The sequence below is a fragment of the Lytechinus variegatus genome, chromosome 3 (assembly GCF_018143015.1).
Source record: "Lytechinus variegatus isolate NC3 chromosome 3, Lvar_3.0, whole genome shotgun sequence".
Lineage (NCBI taxonomy): Eukaryota > Metazoa > Echinodermata > Echinoidea > Temnopleuroida > Toxopneustidae > Lytechinus > Lytechinus variegatus.
Genome location: NC_054742.1, coordinates 75,575,199 through 75,599,730, shown reverse-complemented (window position 1 = coordinate 75,599,730; position 24,532 = coordinate 75,575,199). Strand labels below are relative to the sequence as shown.

Below are 24,532 nucleotides of genomic sequence, written 5' to 3'. Positions count from 1 at the left end.
GGAAGTGAAAAAAAAAAAAAAATCACATATTTGTCACAGTAGCAGTCAAATCAGGACATATATGCTGCCTGACTTTAAGCCCCTTTAAAAATTGGTTTGTGAACATCTGTGACCTTTTGGTTGCACGACAAGCTGCAACAGTCATCGATCGCTATCTATCTCATAAGAGTGCATAAAGGCTTTCAAGTGTTGCAAGAGCGATTGTGAGTGGTTTTGCACTAATATTAATAGTGGGGACGACCAACCATAGGCGGCGGAAGCGGGGGGACGTGTCCCCCCCTAAATTTGAGTTTGGGGGGCTATTCCCCCCATTTTTAGCTGATGACCTTTTTTTTTTGCTTGTCAATTTTTTTGCCTGTGTCCCACCTCAATTTCTTTTTGCTTGTCAAAAAATTGTGGTGGTCCCCCCCAAAACTTTTGGCTTCCGCCGCCAATGCGACCAACTGCATCGTTGTGAGAGTCAAAGTGAGGCAATGCAATCGCTCGTATGAACTAGTGCAAGTGTTTGTGCGAGTGATGCGAGGTATAAAATCTCTTTCAGCAATTGACTGATAGTAAGTAAAGTTTACAATCGTTAAGTCAAGTCAAGATGCAGAAGAATAAAGACAAAATTATTGGAGTAAGACCTTAAGAGTGTTCTAAAGCTCATTTTTACTCCCAAATCTAAATCCCCAGATTAATGAAATTAGGCTACATTCAAAATATTAATTAATTCTTTTTAAATTTCACATGATATATATACATGTATATATTGTTAAAAACATCAATAAAAATTCTTACACCTATAAATTTGCTTTGTTGCATGATATGACTTTATCTCTACATTGGTTCAGGCCACAACCAAAGTCAATCATACATCACACATAAGGCTGAATTTCAAAATTGAATTTGCAATACATCTATGATTTAAAATGCTCATGAAAAATATCAGCAATTACAAAGTAATGTACAAACTTTATTCTTAAAAGGCACACAATTATAAGGCATTATGCTAGTAAAAAATAGCACCTTTAAATGCAGTATTTATAACTATATGAATAAATTCAAGTCTCATTGCAGAATGGACAAAAGCACACACATAGATATTCCATATTTCGGCATTTAAAATGTCACTTGGATATCTTACTTGCATAGTTGAATCCTGCTACAAAAAAACTTGTTAAAGTTTGGCAAACTGTATAAAATTCACAACTTCCAAATTCACAATAGTTCAAATCATGCATGTCTAAACTCTCACAGAATATACATATCTTTTCTTCAGCAAATTGATAAAAAGTACGATTTCATTGGGAAATAATGAATACCTATTATCTGAATACATTTAAAGAATTTACCATTTCCGAGGGAAATGCTTACATTAGTTATTCAGAAAAATTACTTAATCAAGTGGAACGCCTCTGGCAGTCAAGCCTGCATTACACAATTCAGTGTAGCAGGAGTGCTGACTTTGAAAACAACTTTGGAATATTTATTCATCAAAATACATTCTATGATAATGTTATTGTTCATTGATTGAAAATGATCTAGAACCATGATCACGTGACTTTAGACTTGTGCAAAACAATCATTGACACTTGATTACTCACGGTCTGACTCTCGCCTCGTAATCAGAGGGTCATGTGTTCGAATCCCACCATGGCCTAGCACCCTTTGGCAAGGTGTCAATCCACACATTGCCACTCTAACCCAGGTGCTAATTGGGTAACGGTAGGAAACACCCATCATTGTGGTTGGTTTAGCAAGTGTGCGCAACACAGGCTGCTTGAAGTGCTATGAATCCAGTGACCGGGTAATAATAATTGTGAAGCGCTTTGAACAGTCGTAGATTGATAAAGCCCTATATAAATGCCAATTATTATCATTATTACCCTTATGCTTATGATTCATGAAATAGATCCATGAATTTTCGAAGTTATGATGACAATTCAACAAATACCCCCAACATGGCAGAAGCTTGTTGACCCTAAATGACCTTTGATCTTGGTCACATGACCTGAGACTTGGGCAGGATCTTCAGTAATACATCATTATTCCTATGTCCAAGTTTCATGAACTACATAACTTTTAAAGTTATGACAATTCCGCGACTACTCCCAGCGTAACCAAAGTTTGTTGACCCTAAATGACCTTTAACCTTGGTCATGCGACCTAAAACTCAGGCCGCATTTTCAGTAATACTTGATTACTCTTATGTTCAAGTTTCATGAACTAGGTCCATATACTTTCTATGTTAAGACATTTCAAATACTTAACCTTGGTTAAGATTTCAATGTTGAAGTCACGGCTGTCGGAAAAGCGGCGCCTATAGTCTCGCTTTGCTATGCAGGCGAGACAAGAAGAAAAACTCAACCACACTGAATTTGCACAGAAATTATTCTGTATTAAAGTTAAGGGAAAGATTGAAGCTAGCAGGAAATGACCCATGCAAGACATATCACTTATCCAACATTTCAGTTTTGTGACATAGGTCTCACAGTTTAAGACTAGAAATTTGGTGTGTCCAAAGCACACAGATGCCCCTGCTTAACGCAATCAAAAATTCATTCAATGTAATTGAACATAATATCGTGCAGAAACCAATATGCATATATATATATATATATATAATGAACAAATTACTTTGGTCAAAAATCTTTGACCTAATGACTCACCCTTTTCAATAATCTCTGACAGAAGATGTGACCCAACTGTATTTTGGTCTCATCCACCAAGACACCAAACATTTTTAATATCACATGAATATTTCCAAAGTTATCATGCAGAAACCAACTTGCCTATATAATGAGCTGAGACCTTTGACCTGCAGACTCCGAATTCAAACTTAGCCGGTATTTTGGTGTCATTAACCTACACACCAAATTTTCCAACAATCTGTTGAATATGTCATAAGTTAATATGCAGAAACCAACTCACAAATATAATGGGCTGTGACCTTTCATCTTTGACCTGCGGACTCCGAATTTGAATTTAGCCTGCATTTTGGTGTCATATACCTACAAACCCAAATTCGTTTAAATCTGTTGAATATTTCACAAGAGCCCGCTCCGGGCTGCATCGGCGGGGGCTCTGCAGGGCATAAAAATACTATTTTGTGTATATAACTTGAGGGTAGCCAACTAAGGGTGAGGGAATTAATACTGTATTAGTGCAACATAAATACCGTATTTTTCGGAATATAAACCGCGGCCGTGTATTTCCCGCACCTCAAAGTCGGGAGGCTCTAAAAAGAGAAAAAAATTGGCAAACCGAGTTTGGTATTATTTGGATGAGCAAACTAAACTTATAATTCCTTGACAGACCAAAAGATATATTACTAATTTTTGTATTTTACAAAATGGTTACTACATTCTTGAACTTTATTTTGTAGAATAAAGAAAAAAAAAAGGCCATGAAATGGCAGTATTGTATATCAAACTTATAGTCTAAAAACGGAAAAAGAAAACAAAAAATGTTGAGATAAAGTGAGGGAGAAAAAAATGGAAGAATAGAGGACATTTTTTATTGCCTATTTTCAAACCGATTACAATTACACGCCTATTGTAAAGCATTTTCAATGCACTTTTTAGGTGTAAAAAAATAAGTTTTCATTACAAAAAAACAGGGTTTTTTTAAGCAAAAGGTGACCAATGGCATTTTTTAATATCAAAATTATGGTCTAAAAAGGGTTAGTTTTTTTTTTATTTTGAGAGAAAAACTAGAGAAATAAAGAATAAAGGACATTATTTATTGCCTTTTTAATAACCGATTACAATTACAATCGATTACGATAACATGTCTATTGAAGAGCATTTCCCATGCAATTTTATTTGAAAAAAAAAAGTTTTCATCACAAAACAATCAGGTTGTTTTTTGGAAAACATTTTTAAATTGATAGTAGTTAAATAAATAACATAAACCGATCTTTACGAAGAAGATTTTCAAAGAAAACTTCGCAAAATATACTCCCTATTTTTAGTAACCAACAAATGATTATACATTAAATATTCTATATTATTGTTGGTTCACATGAAGGTAATACTACCGACAAAGCATAGTCAATTTTCCAACGAAATTTTCTTGTTTCCGTGAATAAACCGCACCCAATATTTCAAGATTATAAAGCGGGAAAAAAGGCGCGGTTTATACACCGAAAAATATGGTATTGCATGGCATTATCATTCACTATTATTTTTACCAATAGTGTTACATTTTGTTCACTTAACATTGTCATAGCATGTTACACATCAGCACACATTGCCAAGATACATGTACATAGGTTTTACTGCTAAGAGCACACATATTCATGAGATTTTAATGGTATGAAACTTAAAACAAAAAACTTTTCAAATCAACACCAAAGGTACATACATGTATGCCATAAAAACGAATTCAGTTACATAGTGTATGTAATATTCCTTTAATATAATTAAAACAGTTACCAAGTATAATTTGAAAAATTTAATCTTCTCAATGTTCTGATTTTATCTCAGGAATGAGTGTCCCACATGATCATTTTGGATATGAAATGCATTCTGAATATTCTAACTATTATATTGCCAAAGTAAAAATTAATCAATTTTATTTTCTTCAAAATTGAAGCACAGAAATTTCATAATAATGCTGCCATAAAACTCAAACTATCAATCTAAACTCTATCGTATCAAAACTTTTCCATCCAATAAAAAATCCAATTGAAGCACACATTGTAGAATTCAAAGGCACACAAATTCTAAGGCTTTGAATACTGATGAATATAATATCTCGAATTGGGAAAGCCATTGCAATAACTTTTCACACACCTAAATGGCTACTTAATCATTTCAGCCAGCACACTTAATATAAATTACGAAATATAGCACTACAAAAATTTAGGACGTTATTAAGCAATTTACATAAATGACTTACACAACTATCAGCAAGAAAACCATCAAAGGTTTGGCAAATTGTAAACAAAACATATTATTCATTATGAATTTAAATGATGTATTATATTGTCAGTTTTACACTTATGGTCAAACTGGGAATAGCTTTTAAAAAGGTACATATCAACCCTTTATGGATGGACAAAAATACAAATTTTACAGGCATCACACATAGCAACAATCTTGTAAGGTATATACAACAGAACCTATAGGAATCCTATAATAATGCGCTTCAAACTGATCAATAAAAATTTATGTAACAGTCTTGACCAAAACACAAAGGAACATAAAAGTAGAACCTTCGTAGCAACCTATGGTTTTATCAGTCACCTTATGTGCATGCATTTTCAACAAGAATACGAAGGTCATTAAAGCAGCATTTCAAAATTCTTTGGGCTTAAAAAGAAAGAAAGTGTGTATATCTTTAGCCAACATAGTGTAACCCTGAGATTTACATGATGGAGAGGAATCTGTTCTCTTCAGCCAGGGATGTTAGCATGGAAGACATGTCAGTAACAGCCATGTTTGCAATGCTAGGATTGATATTACCCTGTTGAGGATACCCTGCAGAGGCACCCTGTGAGTTGTATGGCACCTTGTCTTCAGTATCACCTTCCATTGTTTCTGGAACTATTTGCTGAACATGATCCAAAGCATCAGAGTTGAGTGCTGCAAGCATGTTGGCGACATGGTCATTTTCACAATCCAAAGTTTCGATTGGGCCATGTGAGGTCTGTCTTGGTGGCTGTGGCAACTGCTGGGGCTGTTGCTGGGGTGGTGGTCGACATTGCTGCCGGTTGTAAGGAACACTTGTAGCATCCACTGTACTGGTAACTTGGTTGCAACCTGGAGACATTTCCATAGAAGAAGGCTGTTGCATGCTGCAATTAACATGTTGCTGTTGTTGATTGCCACGCATGTGACTGTTCTCCTGTTTCATAGGCTGAGGAAATCCTGGGTGTTGTGAGTTGTAAGCTTGCTGCTGCTGGGGGTGCTGGTGCTGTTGTTGATTGCCTGCAAGCTGCATACTTCCATTATTCACTTGGGCATTTGGTTGTATGTTGTAGCTACCTTGCATCTGGTTATGACCTAGATGATCATGAGGTTGATTGAAACCACCACTTACTCCAGCAGTAATCTGTCTCTGACCACTCCATTGCATCTCCTGCTTACACTGATCATCCAGGAACTGAACCATTTCATCAGGATACATTAACTCTTCTGGTCCTCCACCAGTATCCATATTCTCTTCAGGAATAGTTCCATGCTCATAGTGGTTCTGCGGAATATTCTGCCACAGCTCTCTTCCAGAACCTCCATCTTGTTCGTGGATTGTTGGTGGATGGTGAATATTATGGAACGATGGTCTGAAACTCTTCATGTTTTCAGGCAGCGGAAGTGGTTGCTTGTTATTGAACGCACTGTAGTGTCTGTTAATTTGGTTGGAGCTTATGGGCTCACTACCTCTTCGTATTTCATTTCCTGGAATCTCATTTGGAAGGGGAGTCCTTGGGGGATGTGGAGGCATACTGGCTACACCACTCAATCTCCTATAACCAGGAGGAGGCATAGGTGAAGGACTCATTCCAAACCTTTCGTCCCCACTATTCTGCTGCATGATAGTTTGTTCATATCTTGCTTGGAGGGAACGTTGCTGCGCCAGAGTCAAACCAGGGAGTCCTGTAGGACCGTTCAAACTACTCGCTTCACTAGATCTCCTTGATGACCCAACAGAGATAGGGTCATAGGGAGAGTTCATACCCATACGACCAGACCATTGTGATGCTCCCGACGTTCTTCTGGATGACATAGAAGACATATATGAACTGGTCTGACTTGACCTCCTACTTGAGAACTGACTGCCCATGAAGAATGGGGATGCTTCAGATGACCTACCACTGAAGTATGAACTGACGGTGCTATGGTCACTGCCTCTTCTGTTTCCAAGGTTGTCCAAACTTCCAGCCATAGACTGTGAACTATCACAACGCTCCTCAGAGATCAGCTTCTCAACCATACGGCCCTTTGGCTTATAATCGATACCATCTGTAAAAGAGGACAAATGAAATCTCTTTTAAAAAGTTCAAATTTGGGGGCAGTTAAAATTAGTTAAAATAGTTACTAGTTAAAATGTGATATAAAGTGCCAGAGTGAAAATATCTAACCGCTGATCATTACCCAATGTAGTCGTGCAATATATACATGTACCACAAGCAACTGCAAAAGTTTGAGACTCACAAAAATCAAACTGTACAAGTTTCATGTCGTGTGACCTGAAACTCGCATGAGATGTTCAGTGATACTTGATAACCGTAAGTAACGGACTATAAACCGCACCCATGGATTAACCGCACCCCCAACTTCGGACTAAAAAAAAAATCCTTCTCACATTTACATGCATATTTCAGGTACGAAGAAACAAAAACTAAGTTAAAGGTTTCAAAGTATCAAAAGAGATTACCGGTATGCGGAATCTGCTGTTCTTGATCAATTCATCTACAAATGTTAGCAAGAAAGAAAGGTCCCGCCAATATTGGCCACTTACACACTCACTCACCTCACAGTGTACACACACACAGCACTGCTGTTCTTGTACATTGCAAACTACGATATGGTACCAGTACATCTCATCAAATTATGATATGTGCCCTTCCCGGCATATGAGGAAGAAACATTCACATTTCTTGCATCACAACCTCATAATCACTTTCAGAATTTGACTAGCATTCGATGTCTTAGCATGAATTTTTGAAACAGGATTACAGGAAGGTTCAAGAAACAAAGAAATTTGCATTTTTCCAGTTGTTTTTACGGCTTTGTGCTGTCTCTCTTGTGCTAGTGTACATGGTATCTTATGGAAAGCAAACGGGAAAGAAAAAATAAGCTGGCGTGAAATGGGACTTTGGAGGAGGGGTTAAAATGAATAGAGCCAGCTTAAGTCGCACTATAACCAAAATACAACACAAGCTCACTCAACTCTTGCTTAAATGACCTATGATCTCTGTCATGTGACCTGAGACTTGCACAGGATGTTAGTGATACTTGATTACTCTTATGTCCAACTTTAAAAAACTAGACCAATACACTTTAAAGAGTTATGATGGTCATTCAACAAATACCACCAATATGGCTAAAGTTAAAATTAAAGTTAATTAACCTTACATAAACTTTGACCTTAATCATGTGACCTGAAACTCCCACAGGATGTTCAGTGATATTTGATTACTCTTATGGCCAAGTTTCATGAACTAGGTCCATATACTAGTTAATAATAATAATTGGATTTATATAGCTCGTTTTTCCAGAGGATACAAAGTGCTCTTAATTGCATAAGACAAGTTAAGGTTTATGGTTATATAAGTTTGTTTTGAGATGTTTTTCGAAGAGGTTAAGGTAGCTTGTCAAAAGTCCATGCACCGTTCTTCATCGTTCTTCCCGCATCCGGGTTTTCGCTTCGGCTTTCCCGCCCAACGTTCCCTTGTCTTCAAAGGAACGGCCGCCATCAAAGGCCCTTTAATGCCACCGTTCTTTTGTTCGTCTTTCCTGCAAGTCTTAATTTCTGTCGAAAGGCCGAAGAATCTATTCTAAATAGCTCCCTCTACGACCAAAACAAATGTGTGCCTTCATCATGTTCATATTGACTGTCGGATCGAGAGTTCGGGTCACTGTTCTGAACTGTGGTTCGCATCTATCGGGTGCATTCATAAAGCCACGGTAGCTTAAAAAAAAAATCACGCATGTGTCAAAAATCGTTACTGATCTTTCGAATTTGCTGCAATAACCATGAAAACCTCTTTTTTTGCAATTGGAAGACAGTCAATTCATGTTTTAGGTGGGAAAATAAGATTCCACATATTTTCGTTTCGTAGGCCCAAGCCATTCGTAGAATTCACGTCGACTTGGAATATTAATTATTACTCGCATCTCAAACAGGTGTCGAGAACGCCCCCCCCCCCAAAAAAAAAAAAACAAAAACAGAAGGAAATAGAATGATAAAATAAATATGACCGGAACAGCATAGCGCTATTAGGCATAGAAAGATAAAAGATTTACAAAGATTTATTAGAAACTGTTTTAAATAGTTTTTTCATATTTTTGACGGGCAACCATTTCCCCAGGATAACATATTGTCTCTTAATTTTCTTTATCTCCATGTTTTAAAGAAACGGGACCAAAAGGGATTGGGAAAAAGGGAAAAAGAAACTAAGAGGTCAAAGGGAGAGAATAGGAAGGGGAAACAGAGAGAAATAAGAAAATAATATTGGGATGGAATAAGAGGAAGGGTAAAAAAATGGAGGAAATACAGTTGAAAGAGTGGAAAAAAATCGGAAATTTGAGAGGGGTTCTCCCGATTTCTGCCTCTGCATCGAAATCAATATTCATGAGAAAGCAGAGTTGTGTCCTCGCAGAAACCGTGATCAGGTGGGGGTGAAATTATTTTATGACTTGCGTCTTCGGAATGAGAGTACTCATGCGCGTGGACTGGATATTTACGAAATTGTGGTCGTCTATTTCGAAAATTGTATGCCATGAATGAATCAGCATCCTCAAACTTCCTGTACCCTTCTATCACTGGGGGATTTAGGGGGGAGCCGTCCTTGCCCCCTTCCATTATGAGAGGCACAATTAGAATTTGTAATGCAAAATGCAGCCACAACAGAAGAGTGCCCCCCCCCCTAAAAGCGGAACCTTTTTTCCCCTGTCATGGATCCTCCCCTGACCTTTAGACATTATGTTGTATAGATCCGATTCTTGGTTGGATTTACATTTACAAAGGGCCCCCCCCCCCTATTGGCGGAGCAAAAAAAAGGAAAGAAAGAAAAAAGAGAGGAGAAAAAAAGAAGAGGCAAACATAGGAGGAAGGCGAGTGAATAAGATGATGCGAAGACTTATTAAATAATTTAATAATCATTACGCCACTGGGACAACCAATTCAAAGAAATAATTAAATATCAACCTTGGGCGGCCGATCGGGGAAAATATGGGTGAAAAAAAACACCCCCCCCCTATATAGAGGCTGGATCCGCCCCTGGTTTAGATTTACATTTTATTCACCCTATCGATCCCCTCTCGGGGTATGAGAGTACAACATAAACACAACATATAACAGACTAAAGTATAACTTCATGTAATTGGTTTAACGTATTAAAGTTCGGAATTGAAGATAAATACCAACTGTGGTAACGATCTGAAAATTTGTTCGATCAGAATCCAATGAAATTTACCAACGAAGTGTTTGTATAAATGAAAAATATTTGCCAAATAGCCCTGTGAAAGAAAGTCGTAAAAGTGCTGAGAAATGAGCGATATAAGCACAGAATTCCATCAAATGTCAGGTATTTTTCGAGGCAATGTTATAATACACTGTCCCACGTATGCTTTTCTGTTTTAGTGATCATCAGAATTATCGATATTGAGCGGCGATTTCATTATTCTACAAAGATAAGTGTATATTAATGTACTAGGTCTAGATTTATGATGAATATTTCGTATCGAAATCGTCATGTAATCATATTTGAAATTGCGCCTGATACGTTGTGCTGTACATGGTCTATATCCTCCCATAGTTATCGATATCGTCATCACCGCTGTTACTATCGCAATCATCTTCATTTCTCTATTATAAGTATTATCTTCGTTAACATTTCTATTATTTCATTATAATTTTATCATCATAAATCGATGGGGTGGGAGGAGGAGAAGAATTACCAAGGAGAAGCAGACGTACATGTAGAATGGAGGAGCAGTAAAAAGGGATGAGATTAATAATGAGAGATGAGGAAGGATACGGAGAGGAAAAGGAAGATAGAGAAAAAAAGGAGACGCAAGAAGAAAAAGAAGGACGAAGGAAAAGCAGTAGGAGACGTATAAGAAGGGCAGGTGGGCAGAAGAACAACAAGAAGAGAGGAGACGTAGAAAAAGGGGAGGAACTTAAGAAGCAGCAGGAAAGGATGAGGTGGAGAAAAAAGAATAATGAAAGACGACAAAGGATATGAAGAAGAAGAAAAAAAGATTTAAAAAAGGAGGAGTAAGAAGAGTAGATGAAGAAGGGAGTGAAGGATGAGAACAAGAAGAATGATAAGGTGGAAAAGAAGAATAACGACGGAGAAACAGAAGAAGTAGAAGAGGGGGGTGAGTTTGTTCTAAAGTAAAATCAATGTGAGTAGAATTAAATTAATGTTTTTATTTATATTGCACTTGCAGTGATTACATCATTACAATACTAGGATGCCATTATGTTCAATAATTTAATCTTCAAAATTCGGTAATTCACGGGTGAAGATAAAATTATGGGGCCGTAAGCTGCAGGGAGATGTGTAGAGTGATATTAGCATTAGGTCATTGCTCTAAAATTGATGGAATGTGATTATTTATTATTGATATTAGTTAGTACACTTACTGGCCTAAAAGCAAAAGCAAATAGGGCCATGATATAAGCTTCTCCATCAAGAGAATTGAACATTATTGACCTTTCAGGCTTGCTTGGCATTGATACTCATCGAACTGTTCTTAGTCATTGCCCTGGCCTATGATCATGAAAAAGCAAGATCAGTCACCCGTATAGTAGAGAATCATTGACAATAGCATGCTCAGCGGGTTCGCCACAGAAAACAATGGGAGAGCTAGAAGCTCAGTCTTGAATTCCCCATATCCGCTGCCGTGATTATTGTCGTAATTTCAATAGATAAACCTACTTCAAAAGACCGTTGGCCCGCCCGATGGGGAATCTTTTGCAATAATGTAGTGTATTAAAGTATGTGTATGCAGTAACTACCGCCCCGACTTCTGTTGTGCTATTTAATTGAGTAGCGATTAGCGTGTAAAATCGCATAAATTATCTCACAAAACGGATCTAATGTTCATGATTACCAACATCACCATAATCATTACCATTATCTTTCATTTTTTTAATAATAATAATAATAATAATAATAGCGGCATATTTACCCAGGGTAGCCACTTCAGTTCCGAAAACTGTTCTCCCAGAGGGCCCTGCTATTATTACCCCGGCTTTAGCACGGCTACCTTGATCGGGCGCTCGAGCATTCGAGGAATTTCTTCCTACCGGGTACCCATTCACCTCACCTGGGATTATATAAACTATAAAATTGATACTGGAGAACGATTGGAAATAGATAATGAATGAATGATGATGATAAAAGTGATGATGATGGTGGTAATTAGAACTTTGAAGTGATATTAATGGACATGATAATACGAATAATAATATCAGGGATAATGTTGATGATTAAACATTAACAAACGAAGATGATTGGTATATTTGCGGCAATGAACCATGTATAACTTGAGACGCGTTTTTCATTTATCATGTTTGTTATAAAAGGGTTTTCATATCATGATCCTGAAAGACATAGATTATATTTAGATTAAAAAGAAAGAGAATGGATGGTCATCTAATTATGGAAAAGATTTTGCGGGATGTCAAGTCCGATGCATAAAAAGATTGCATATCGAGGTAGATGCGATTTTTATATCAACGATATCATCCCCCAGAGTCTATCAAGTTATGAGTTTGTGTGCATTTTAGCAAAATTGACATTTGTGTAATACGAGATTATTCTAATTTAGAGTGCTGTAACATCCGAACTGCATGCCATTCCTGCTACGTACGTTTTGAATTCATCAGATATTTCGATTTCTGGATGCATGTTATATCAGTTAAAGCGGTGTACGCCTGAATCATATTGTCATTTGTCATTAACTTTATAATAACGTCGATATACCAAAACAGAATTCATCAGGTTCTTTATCATTACAACAATGATATGAACTTATGCACATGTAGGCCTACGTCTTTTGCTTGATAGAACACTGACCCCCTCCCCCTCCATTAGAGCGAGAACAATATTGTGCTCTCTCATTAATATTGATTTCGATAAGGAGATCGGGAAACGCACGCCATTGATAGAGTGCCGTGGCCGAGTGGTCTAAGGCGCCTGGCTATACCTGGAAAGTCCTGGGTTCGATCCCCGGCCGCGGCACCTATGCCCGTGAACAAGGCATTTAATCTGCACTGCTCTTTTATCTTGCTTTCAAATAAATGGAAATGCTATATGCATTCTTGGTAACTACGTGTGCACTTGTTTAAAAAAAAAAAAAATGATAGTAATTTACATTATTTGTATACCACTTACAAGTGAAGCACAAAATATGTATCTAAACGCTACGGAACAAATAGAAAGAGATAATGAATTTCATCAAAATTTAAAGTATTTGCACAATTCACAGTAGGCTGTAAACGATAGGGGGCTTCACATGCGGAGGGAAAGGCTATTTAACCCCCCCCCCCAAAAAAAAAAAAGTTTTAACATTGACTTGAATTTCTCTCTTGAATCTGCTTGTTTAATACTTTCTGTTAGATTGTTCCAGAGTTGGATCTAGGGGGGGGGGGCATGGGGCCCGCCCCTCCCTCCTCCCTCTATTTGCGGAGCAAAAACAAAACGGGGAAAGACAAAAAGAGGAAAAGAGTGTAGAAAAAACATAGGAGGAAAACGATTGAATAAATAAGATGAGGGGAAAACAATAAAAAAAATTATGTCATGTCATTATATAAAATTTTCGCTCCTGCTTCACGCTCGCATTGCCTTTTAGGTGATTTACACATATGGAACTCAAAATATCAAATTTTGAAGTCAATATACATAACATATTTCAACTCGGAAATCGAACTTTCATTTTAAAGTTTTTCTTAAGTGTTCTGTAAAAATTTATTTTTTTATTGTCTGAATATCAATATTTTCTGCTCCCGCTGCACTCTCACAAAATTTGATTTGTCAGGTACCTATTATTTTCCTGTATTCCATTTTAGTTATCAGAATATCCCTATTCATGTCAGATTGTAAAACATATTAGCTAGCGCTGCACGCTCGCATATTGATTGGTGAGTTATGAAAATTTCAATATTAATTATATTACAAACTAATTAAAATCTCCATTTTATGACAGTTTATCAACAATTTTCGGCTGGCGATTTGCGCGCACATTGATTGTTAAAAATATATCAACTCAGGCATCTTATTCATAATTACAAAAGTGCTTTAAATATATAATATTGACAGATTTCGCGCTCTGATTAGGCTTATTAGATTAATGAATTAATTTATTGATAAATTGTCCCTTTTTCAGAATGGAATATCAAAAAGTTTCATCTCGCGATTTGATAAGAAGAGAAATAGGAAGACAGTCATAATTTTCACATGATGGAATATTGTTCTTAGAATATCCCGGCCCTATGTCAAGACTCAAAGTAATAATAATGAATCATATATGTTCCTTTTTAACTGTGATCCATATCCACTCACAATTCTACAAATCTCAAATTTTCCTCGCGCTCGCTTCGCTTGCTTAGTTATGTATTTACCTTTTTCATGATTACAAAGATTGCTTAGAACTTCTATTCTTCAGGTAGAAAAGTAAATATTTTCAGCTCACGCTTCGCGCTCGCATTATTTGATTGTTGAAATATGTAACGTTTTCATTTACAGATAATTAAAAGTAGCCGTTAACAGATTCTTTTTTTATCAGAACGATCAATGCGTACTAAATTCATTCATCTCGTTTAGGATCACAAGCATTGCCAGAATGCTATTTTAGGACAAAATACATGAAATAAAAAATTAAAAATTAGCGCGCGCTTCGTGCTCGCACTATTTAGATTAGGCTTGTGAGATTATTTTACATATATTTTTACATTTGATTTAAAAGAATAAAGCTTAAAAGTGACACTATTTGGTTTACATATTATGAAGCGCCTTCTCATATTCCAATTTTACCTTAAACGTAAGTATTTTATTTTCAAACGAAATCTATGAAAAGGGTGCAGTTAGGCTTTCATTTTGATTCCAAATAGTCTCATAATTGGGATTAGTTGCAAACACGGTTTTCGAATAGAAGGCACATCGGGGAACATCAAAGTATCAAGACAGTCACCCGCGCTGACAAAGTAATAATCTCCCCTTGACATACCCCTACCAATCAAGAGGTCATCTTTCTATTGAAATCCGCAACCCATCAGACCACCTCTATGTTCAAGAATATACGTTAATCTCCCCAATCAAGAATGGGGTAATTTAAATCCACCTTGTCAATGGGGTAAGCCGTTAAATACAGCTTGCAATGCGCTGGCCCATGTCATTTTCAACGTCCGGCTTTCGGGGAATTAAAATGAGCATCAAATGGGTAGTTTTCTTGTTCTCGTTTTGTCCCCATACTAGAACCTTGATTTTGTTTCTTTTCGTAATGTGCATTTTGATATGGTTTCCATTATATTTCTTAACATTTCGACATTTAATGTAGTTCATTGCTTGCCTTTATAAAGAGCAATATTACATAAAACCTATTTGGCGAAGCAGATTATAACATAACGTTCGACTGATATTTTATCAACACATTTTTTATTTAACCATGTAACTTCCCTCTTTATAGGTCTACTCTTAATGTAAACATTTGAGTTATATTTATTGCCTACCAACTCTCTGTTTACCAGGCTAAAGTGAAGGTCCTCATTTGTGTATGAACGACATGTTCTCATTAAAATACATGTTGTGAGTTTCAAATAAAGAGGGCACACTTGTATAAAAATGGCATATTCACATTAACAAATTTGATAAAGGCTCTCAAAGGGGGGGGGGGGGGCACACGGAGCGGATGATCCCCCCGGGATTCACTACATAACTGTACCCTCTGATGTGCAGAATTTAGACCCCCGTATAGACCCACTGACTTCTTTTAGTAGAGGTCACAAAATAGACCACAAACTTTTGAGAGCCCAACTATTGTTCAAAATAAATACGGCGCTGATTGGATTGTATTGTGTTACTCCGGCAGGATCCGCACCAGCATGCACTCCATTCTTGTTGATCTAGTATGCTAAATACCTCGGTCACATTTGTTCTAAGGCGAGTCGAAAAAATAGTCTGGATGATCGGTGCAAAAAATAGCAAGAATTGTTCAGATTATGGTACAAGCATGAAATTTGGCTGACAGGTAGAGTAAACAGTGCTGAACATTTTTAGCAGGGGGTGCCAACCTGATCTCTCTTTGTATAGCAACAGTTGCTAGGTAACATATTTACCTTAGCAACCGCCATTTTGGGGGTGTTATCTTCATTTAAAAAACTATATTTTGACTTCTAAGGGCCAATTTTACTATCACATATCAAGCAACGTTCCAACCATGTACAGCAACAGTTGCTAGGCAACACATTTTCCATAGCAACTATAGATAATATTCCTGAATACCACATCTGGTCATAATATTTGAATGAAAATTGTTAGAAAATTGGTCAAAGTATGAAACCTGGGAGTAAAAGCTATCTTATAAACCTAAATGTGCTTACTATTTAATAAATATTAGCATTTTGCCTGTTATGAAAATTTGACAGGGTATTGTAGTGGATGGACATGGAACACTGGAAAAGACACTGACATTTTAGGGGAAGCTAAAATTTGATTGATAATTGATCTAATCGCTCCCAAATCACACAGCTTCATTGGGAAGCAATGGCGATTAATGCCCACACACTTACATGTACTTGTCAGTTACTGTTCACTGTATAGCATGGACAGTAGACCTGAAACAGCTTCGAACATCGACTGTACATGTACCACTTGTGAATATGTCACGAAGCAGTACATTTGTTGATTATACAACAAAATCTTAATATTAAATTTAATAGAAATGGTTATCTCTGTAATTGACACTAATCATTAACGCCGCATCCTACAAATCATGAAAATGAAGCCGTGATATGCAACATATTGCATGTTGAACCAGGACATCATAAAGTATGGTTGGAAAATGGATCAGCATGCCTATATAGAAACGGAACTAACAGGTCCAAATCAACTCTAGCAAAGATCTTTCATGTAGATCCCAGAGCTAAATTATTAATCCAGATCAAAACACTTGGAATAGGAACTGACAAGTCCAAATCAACTCTAGCAAGATCTTTCATGATTGTCATGATATATCCCAGAGCGACATTGTTAATCCAGATCAAAACACTTGGAATAGGAACTGACAGGTCCAAATGAGCCTCTGCAGAAGTCACAATGGATCATGTAGCTGCAGGATCCAGACCAACACGCCTGGAAACGGAACTGAGTGGTTTAAATGGAATCTAATAGATATTTCAAATGATGCTAAGTCCTGGAGCTGCAGGATTGATCCAAGTTTAAACGCCTAGAAAATAAGGGGCAGGTCAAAATCAACTTCTTCACAAGCTTTCAAGTCATGATAGATCCCGGAGCTGCAGTATCTAGGCCAGCTCGCCTGAAAACAGAACTTGCTGGTCCAAATCAACAGTTGTGAAATCTTTCACGTGATGAAAAATCCTTTAGCTTCAGGTCAAAACACCTGGAAAAAGAACGGACAGGTCCAGATCAATTTCAGCAGGATCAAGTCATTTAGCCCCAGAATCCAGACCAGCATGCCTATATAGAAACGGAACTGACAGGTCCAAATCAACTCTAGCAAAGATCTTTCATGTAGATCCCAGAGCTACATTATTAATCCAAATCAAAACACTTGGAATAGGAACTGACAAGTCCAAATCAACTCTAGCAAGATCTTTCATGATTGTCATGATAGATCCCAGAGCGACATTGTTAATCCAGATCAAAACACTTGGAATAGGAACTGACAGGTCCAAATGAACCTCTGCAGAAGTCACAATGGATCATGTAGCTGCAGGATCCAGACCAACACGCCTGGAAACGGAACTGAGTGGTTTAAATGGAATCTAATAGATATTTCAAATGATGCTAAGTCCTGGAGCTGCAGGATTGATCCAGGTTAAAACACCTAGAAAAATAAGGGACAGGTCCAAATCAACTTCTGCACAAGCTTTCAAGTCATGATAGATCCCAGAGCTGCAGGATCTAGGCCAGCACGCCTGAAAACAGAACTTGCTGGTCCAAATCAACAGTTGTGAAATCTTTCACGTGATAAAAAATCCCAGACCTGCAGGATTGATCCAGGTCAAAACACCTGGAAAAGAACGGTCAGGTCCAAATCAACTTCCGCAGGATTAAGTCATTTAGCTCTAGAATCCAGGCAAGCATGCCCGATATAAAAACGGTCCCAATAAACTCTAGCAAGATCTGTCATGATAGATCGTGGAGCTGCAGGTCCAAATCAACTTCTGCAGAAGTCATGATAGATCATGTAGCTGCAGGATCCAGGCCAACAGGCCAGGAATGTAACTGAATGGTCCCAATTGATTCTGCAGATCTATCACGTCATGATAGATCCCGCAGCTGGATTGATCCAAGTCAGAATGCCTGGTCAAATCAACTCCTGCCCGTGCACGTGGCATTTGATTTGGGAACGGAATGGAGAACTAATATGATCTTCATTGCAGGCTATGGAAGAGAGCGGGTAAATCAAGGCAAAGTGTGTTTGCTTTCAAGAGACCGACTACTGTTAGCAAAGGATAAAGTGGTTTCCAACCACTTATTTCAAAATTAACTTCAAGCAAGTTCTTGGTGTTTGAACTAATTCTAAACTATTGGTGGACATTCTTAAATCTATCTAAGGTCAGAGATATTTATGTTGTAAGTACCCATGCTCTTGTAACCGTTCTTCTACAAGAGTGACCTCTTGCTAAATGTTGATATTGTGGAATTCTTTCCTAGGGTCGATTTTTTTACATATGTCTAAGTTAATCCAGAATAAATATGGTTTCCAAATGGATTAATATTGGGGAGGTTCTTTTAACATGCAATAGGTATTATATGGAACCCATAGATATCGTCTTTGGAAATATGAACCATATCATGAGCTCGTTTGATTTGTGCAAGGTTTTACTTTTTAAGTACCTCTATGATTTACACACATCAATAATCTTACCTTACGGCCTTTAACCATTGGTTGCTACAGAAAACATATTACTTACCAACTGGTACTTCGCATGGGCTTGTACATGTATACATGGTATAATTGTTCTTGGGTTGTTGTGATTAATGTATTAGTGCTTTAATAAATCCGATTTATAGAAATCGTAATTATAAAAAAGATATCTTATAATAATTGGTTACCATGGAAAATGTTACTTAGCAACAGTTGCTATGGTGCTCCTTGTGTCTACCTATGGAAGCATTCATCACATGAGGAATCTATGGGGCAGATTTAATTTCTGAGCTATTCTGAGTAAATAATAATGATCTGAACTAAGATAAAGAATTTGTTGCTACGGAAGAGGGTCACTTAGCAACCGTTGTTATGAATAAATGAATCAAAATTATTGTGATATAAAGGAAGATGCTTTAGATTAAAATTTGTATGACATATCGCCTGGGAAAATGTTACTCAAGCCCGATTAAGCTCAGTTACTAAGGTAAATATGTTACCTAGCAACCGTTGCTATGTTTCATGAACTCACGTTGGCACCCCCTGCTAAAAATGTTTAGAATAACTTTCTCTACCTTTGTGCCGATTTTCATGCTTGTACCATTTTCTGAACATTTTTTTCACCAATCACCCAGACTAAAGTCATTTTAACAGTTTTTGGACCTGCTAAATATAGGTTTTTATTTAATAAAATGAATAAAACGGCTGTTTTCGACTCGCTGTATGGCCGCCGTACAGCAAATGTGACCGAGGTATTACCATTTTCTGTACGTTAATTTATTTTTTAGTGCATATTTAAATATGCAAGCTATACAGAATGCAGCTATACGATTAACAGGTGAAGTACAAAGTTGGAAGGGAAACTAGGCCAAAGAGGCTTTCGTATTACTAACTTTACGTCGGTAAATTATGTTTACCTCAGATACTGGGAATCTAATTCGCAATAATTTGACATACACACATTGCAGATTAATTTAAATATTTGATAAAAGAAATCAACGGCAATATACACGTATTGTTCAAGTCAAACGTGAAGGTTAAAAAGAATAGGTATAGAAAAGTTTTAGAAAAATTCAAAGGAAGAAATAAAGTTGGATGAAAAAAGTTGGATGAATTAAGTTGACAAAATTGAATATTATAAGTAGAACAGGAAAATTGAAAGAAATAATTAAGTCCCCTCCCCCCAGCGGACTGGTTTGAAGGGGTGGGGTCACCATGCATAAAATCATGGTACTTGTTGAGGCCTCAGCCCCAGACCCCCCTTCGGTTATGTGGCTCCAGGATGGTAATCAAGAACACTAGGTCACAGAGCACTCTAGATCACAGGGGAAATTTATATAAGAGAATAAAGACGGATCCCAGGTAAAAAGATTTTATAGATTTTCCTGTCCAATATCATGTCGGAGTCACTTAAATGTGTTAATTTGCATTTTCATTCACGCGATATTTTTCATCGGTCATTAAAGTGTAGAATGTGATTAATAGAAGACGCTTTAATTCCTTTATAAACACTCAACTCTATTCATGGTCAAGACTACCTCAACTTTGATAATTTCAATATTCATTTTTAAGTGCTTTTGATTTCGTTTGAAGGTATATGTTTGTAATGGTCTTAAAAAGTAACGAAAGTACTTTTTGTTCTGAATTTCGGGCAATGAAATTCAAGAATTGTGCATTTAAGCTACAATGACCGATATGACAGCTTGAGCATCCAATTTATCTTTTAAAGTTCAAATAAATATTTTATTCGTTTGTTTTGCACGGCGTCTGTATTATGTGTGAATATATAAGTTTCTAGAATTCAAATGTTTAAACAAATGCAGTGTCGTACATAGGATTTTCCACAAGGGGGGGGGGGGCAAAATCGCCCAAAAAGAGTCCTCAAAAAAGGACATTTCACAGCAAAAACAAATTGACAAGAGGGCTAAATTAAACATAGACCTATGTTAAGCTCAAATTTGAATTTCAACGCTGCCCTTAGTTTTCAGCCTTTTTTCCACCAAAAAAGGTTTGCATTTTATGTTTTTAGTGTGTTTTTTTTCACAGTAGCGTTTCAGTGTATTGCTTTAAACGCCATCATTTTTGGACCCAGGTATGATTTATATTGCATCTTTTGCGTGGGTTTTGCATTTCGTTTACAAAGATGTTAAGGTCAATTCCATATTTTTCCTATTCACCCGACAATGCTGACCGTGCGGGCTCAGTGTGATGAAAAAAATCTTACCCTCGCCTGAACACTTACTTTCAGAAATTCAATTTCTTAACGGTATGTTCTTCAAAATAAAACAACATGCTCGTGCTAAAGGGCTAAAGCTTAAATGTTCTATTAAAGAAATGAAATCTAAATCTTATTGAATTTTGTCATATACTGAAACCCGAAACAAAAAATTATCCAAAAAAATGTGAAAGCGTAACTTTTGAAAATATATACTCCACTGAACTACGCACACCGATACAAGGACACAACGATATCCAGATCAGTGACTAGAGATCGCTCGTTTAATAGTTTGCCTAAGACGTCGATATCGTGGACGTAGAGGGCGCTCATGCAGAAACATCTTATCGGAAAGCCAGCCGGGGGGTGTCAAAAGAAAAGATCAAAGCGCACGCTTCCGTTTTCGCTGCAAAAGGGAACGCTGTCGTCTTAAATGGCAAGAGCACTGACCCGTAGGAAAGAAAAATGGACAATGGCACGCTGAGCGGGTTCGCCGCAGAATATAAAGGTAAAAACGCACGCACACCTTTGACAAGCCGCCTAAGAGAAGAGAGGTTTCGAAGAGATGGAGGGAGTTTGTTCCAAAGACAGGGGGCAAGAGATTGAAAGGAGTTGAAACCGGCCTGTTTTCTGGCCTTTGGAATTACATAGGAAGGAGCAGCAGTAGAACGAAGAGAGTAAGTAGATCTTTGTTGCTGAAATAATGAAGAAATGTAATAAGGTAGTGTGGTTGACAGAGACATATAGGTTTGAATAAGTATTCGATAATGTATTCTATCAGAAACAGGTAGCCAATGTAGTTCATTTAGAAGAGGGGTAGCATGACACCATTTTGGTTTTTGACAGATTAATCGTGCACATTTGTTCTGAAGGTGTCTTCGAAGATCCTGTTATGCTGTAATTTAAAAACAGGTGGAATGCCTCTGGCCGTCTCACCTGCATCACGCGGTTCAATATAGCAGCAGTGCTGACTTTGAATACTACTCTAACTCGCACAAGATGTTCAGTGATACATGGTTACTCTTATGTCCACTTTTTATGAACTAGACCAATAAACTTACAGAGATATGATGGTTATTCAACAAAAAAAACCCAACATGGCCAAAGTTCATTGACCTTACATGACCTTTGACCTTGATCATGTGACCTGAAACTCGAACAGGATGTTCAGTGATACTTGATTACTCTTATGTACAAGTTTCATGAATCAGATCCATAAACTTTCAAAGTTATGATGGTAATTCAACAGATACACCCAATTCGGCCAAAGTTCATTGACCTTTGACCTTGGTCATGTGACCTGAAATGCGCACAGGATGTTCAGTGATAACAGACACCCCCCGATTCGGCCAAAGTTCATTGACCCTAAATGACCTTTGACCTTAATCATGAGACCTGAAACTTGCACAAAATGTTCAGTGATGCTTGATTACTATTATGTCCATGTTTCATGAATCAGATCCATAAACTTTCAAAGTTATAATGGGAATTCAACAGATATCCCCAATTCGGCCAAAGTTCATTGACCCTAAATGACCTTTGACCTTGGTCATGTGATGTGAAACTCATGCAGGATGTTCAGTGATACTTGATTAACCTTATGTCCAAGTTTCATGAAATAGGTCCATATATTTTCTAAGTTATGACATTTCAAAAACTTAACCTCAGGTTAAGATTTCGATGTTGATTCCTCCAACGTGGTCTAAGTTCATTGACCCTACATGACCTTTGACCTTGGTCATGTGACATGAAATTCTACTAGGATGTTCAGTAATACTTGATTAACCTTATGGCCAAGTTTTATTAACTAGGTCCATAAACTTTCTAAGTTATGACGTCATTTCAAAAACTTAACCTCAGGTTAAGATTTGATGTTGACGCCGTCGCCGCCGCCGTCGGAAAAGCGGCGCCTATAGTCTCACTCTGCTTCGCAGGTGAGACAAAAACTAAACCTTCAAATAAGATTTGATGTTGACGCCACAGCCATCGTCGGAAAAGCGGCACCTAAAGTCTCACTTTGCTATGCAGGTGAGACAAAAAACAAGGCATTAGCTATGATGTGTCTTGCCTTACTTGTGAAAATAACTAGAAATATTTTGATCTCCTTTGCCATGCAACAGAATTATATTCACACCCCATTGTGAAATATCTGGTATAGAATGTTAAACCAAATAAAATTGAGAAGAGTGATAAATTCTTATGTTCATATTTATTGTCCAAATAAATGGAAATTTGCCATGGCAACATGTGTTAACCTACAGAATGTGTCATAAGAGAGTCCTGCAAGTTAATGTTCATACATGACCTAAAATGACCTTTGTCTTCATCACATGACCTTCAACAGCATCATAACCAGTACCTCCACATTCTACATCTATCACCAAAGATTAGTTTGAAAATGCATGGCAGTTGCAAAGTTATCTGTTATGAGAAAGTCTTGCAGAAAAAACTATTATGTTTGACATGAAATTACCTCTGACGACACTATAACATGCAGGTCCCCTTAGTGCAGCTGCAACCCTATTTCATTGACAAGTGACTTACATGTACGGTTGCGGAGTTAGGTGTCAGAAGAGAGTCTTGCATGTTAACTTTAACGTTAGGGTTAACCCTAACCTGAAAATGACCTTTGACCTTACCATGTGACCTCTGACTGCAACTTAACATGCAGGACCCCAAGTCCAACTACCACCCAATTTGGTTGAAAAGTGACTTACGGTTGCGGAGTTACATGACCTGAAAATGACCTATGACCTTACCATGTGACCTCCGACTGCAGCATAACATGCAGGTCTCACAAGTCTATCTACCATCCAAGTTTGGTCGAAAAGTGACTTATGGCTGTGGAGTTATGTGTCATTAGGTTTGTGACGGACGGACGACAGAAACGAATGGAAACGAAATACAAATATTCAAATCAAATTCTAAATTCATATTTATTATTATATGCAAATTATTATCAAATATTATGATAAAATATTGTTTTATGGCCATAGTCAGAAATACTTATTTTAGCAAGGTTTATTTTTCTGTTGATCGCGTCATGATTTTCCTCTTAAGATCTACTTCGATCTGGTTTGATTAAAGCAAAGTGCGCATGCGGGATCAATGATGATTAATTCCATTCATGAATTTATCATGCACAAGTTATCTCAGCATGAACAGACGAGTGAGACTCAAACTGGGATCAAAATAAACTTCAAATTAATGGCAAATAGGCATAATACACAACAGGTTTCATTTTGGGGGAATATAATCAAAGTAAGTAGTACATGTAGTTAAGTTAGACATTGTTCATTTTGATGATTTTGTGTACCAAACGGAAAGACCTTATAGACGGGTCAATTTACAACCAACAAGTGGAATGCCTCTGGCCGTCTCACCTGCATCACGCGATTCAACATAGCAGCATTGATGACTTTGAAAACTACTATAACTTGCACAAGATGTTCAGTGATACTTGATTACTCTTATTTCCATGTTTTATGAACTAGACCAATACACTTACAGAGATAGGATGGTAATTCAACAAATACCCCCAATG

At 37.2% G+C, this 24,532-nt stretch overlaps 1 protein-coding gene across 1 annotated transcript in view; it reads right to left on the bottom strand.

Moving 5' to 3' along the window:
• Positions 1–2,263: 2,263 nt before the first annotated feature.
• The window catches only part of LOC121411936 (zinc finger protein GLI3-like), a 128,102-nt gene continuing 105,833 nt past the window's right edge, over positions 2,264–24,532 (bottom strand). The window contains exon 14 of the mRNA XM_041604848.1: positions 2,264–6,947. Coding sequence (XP_041460782.1) covers positions 5,353–6,947 — 1,595 coding nt within the window. The 3' untranslated portion in view covers positions 2,264–5,352. The remainder of the gene's footprint in view (positions 6,948–24,532) is intronic.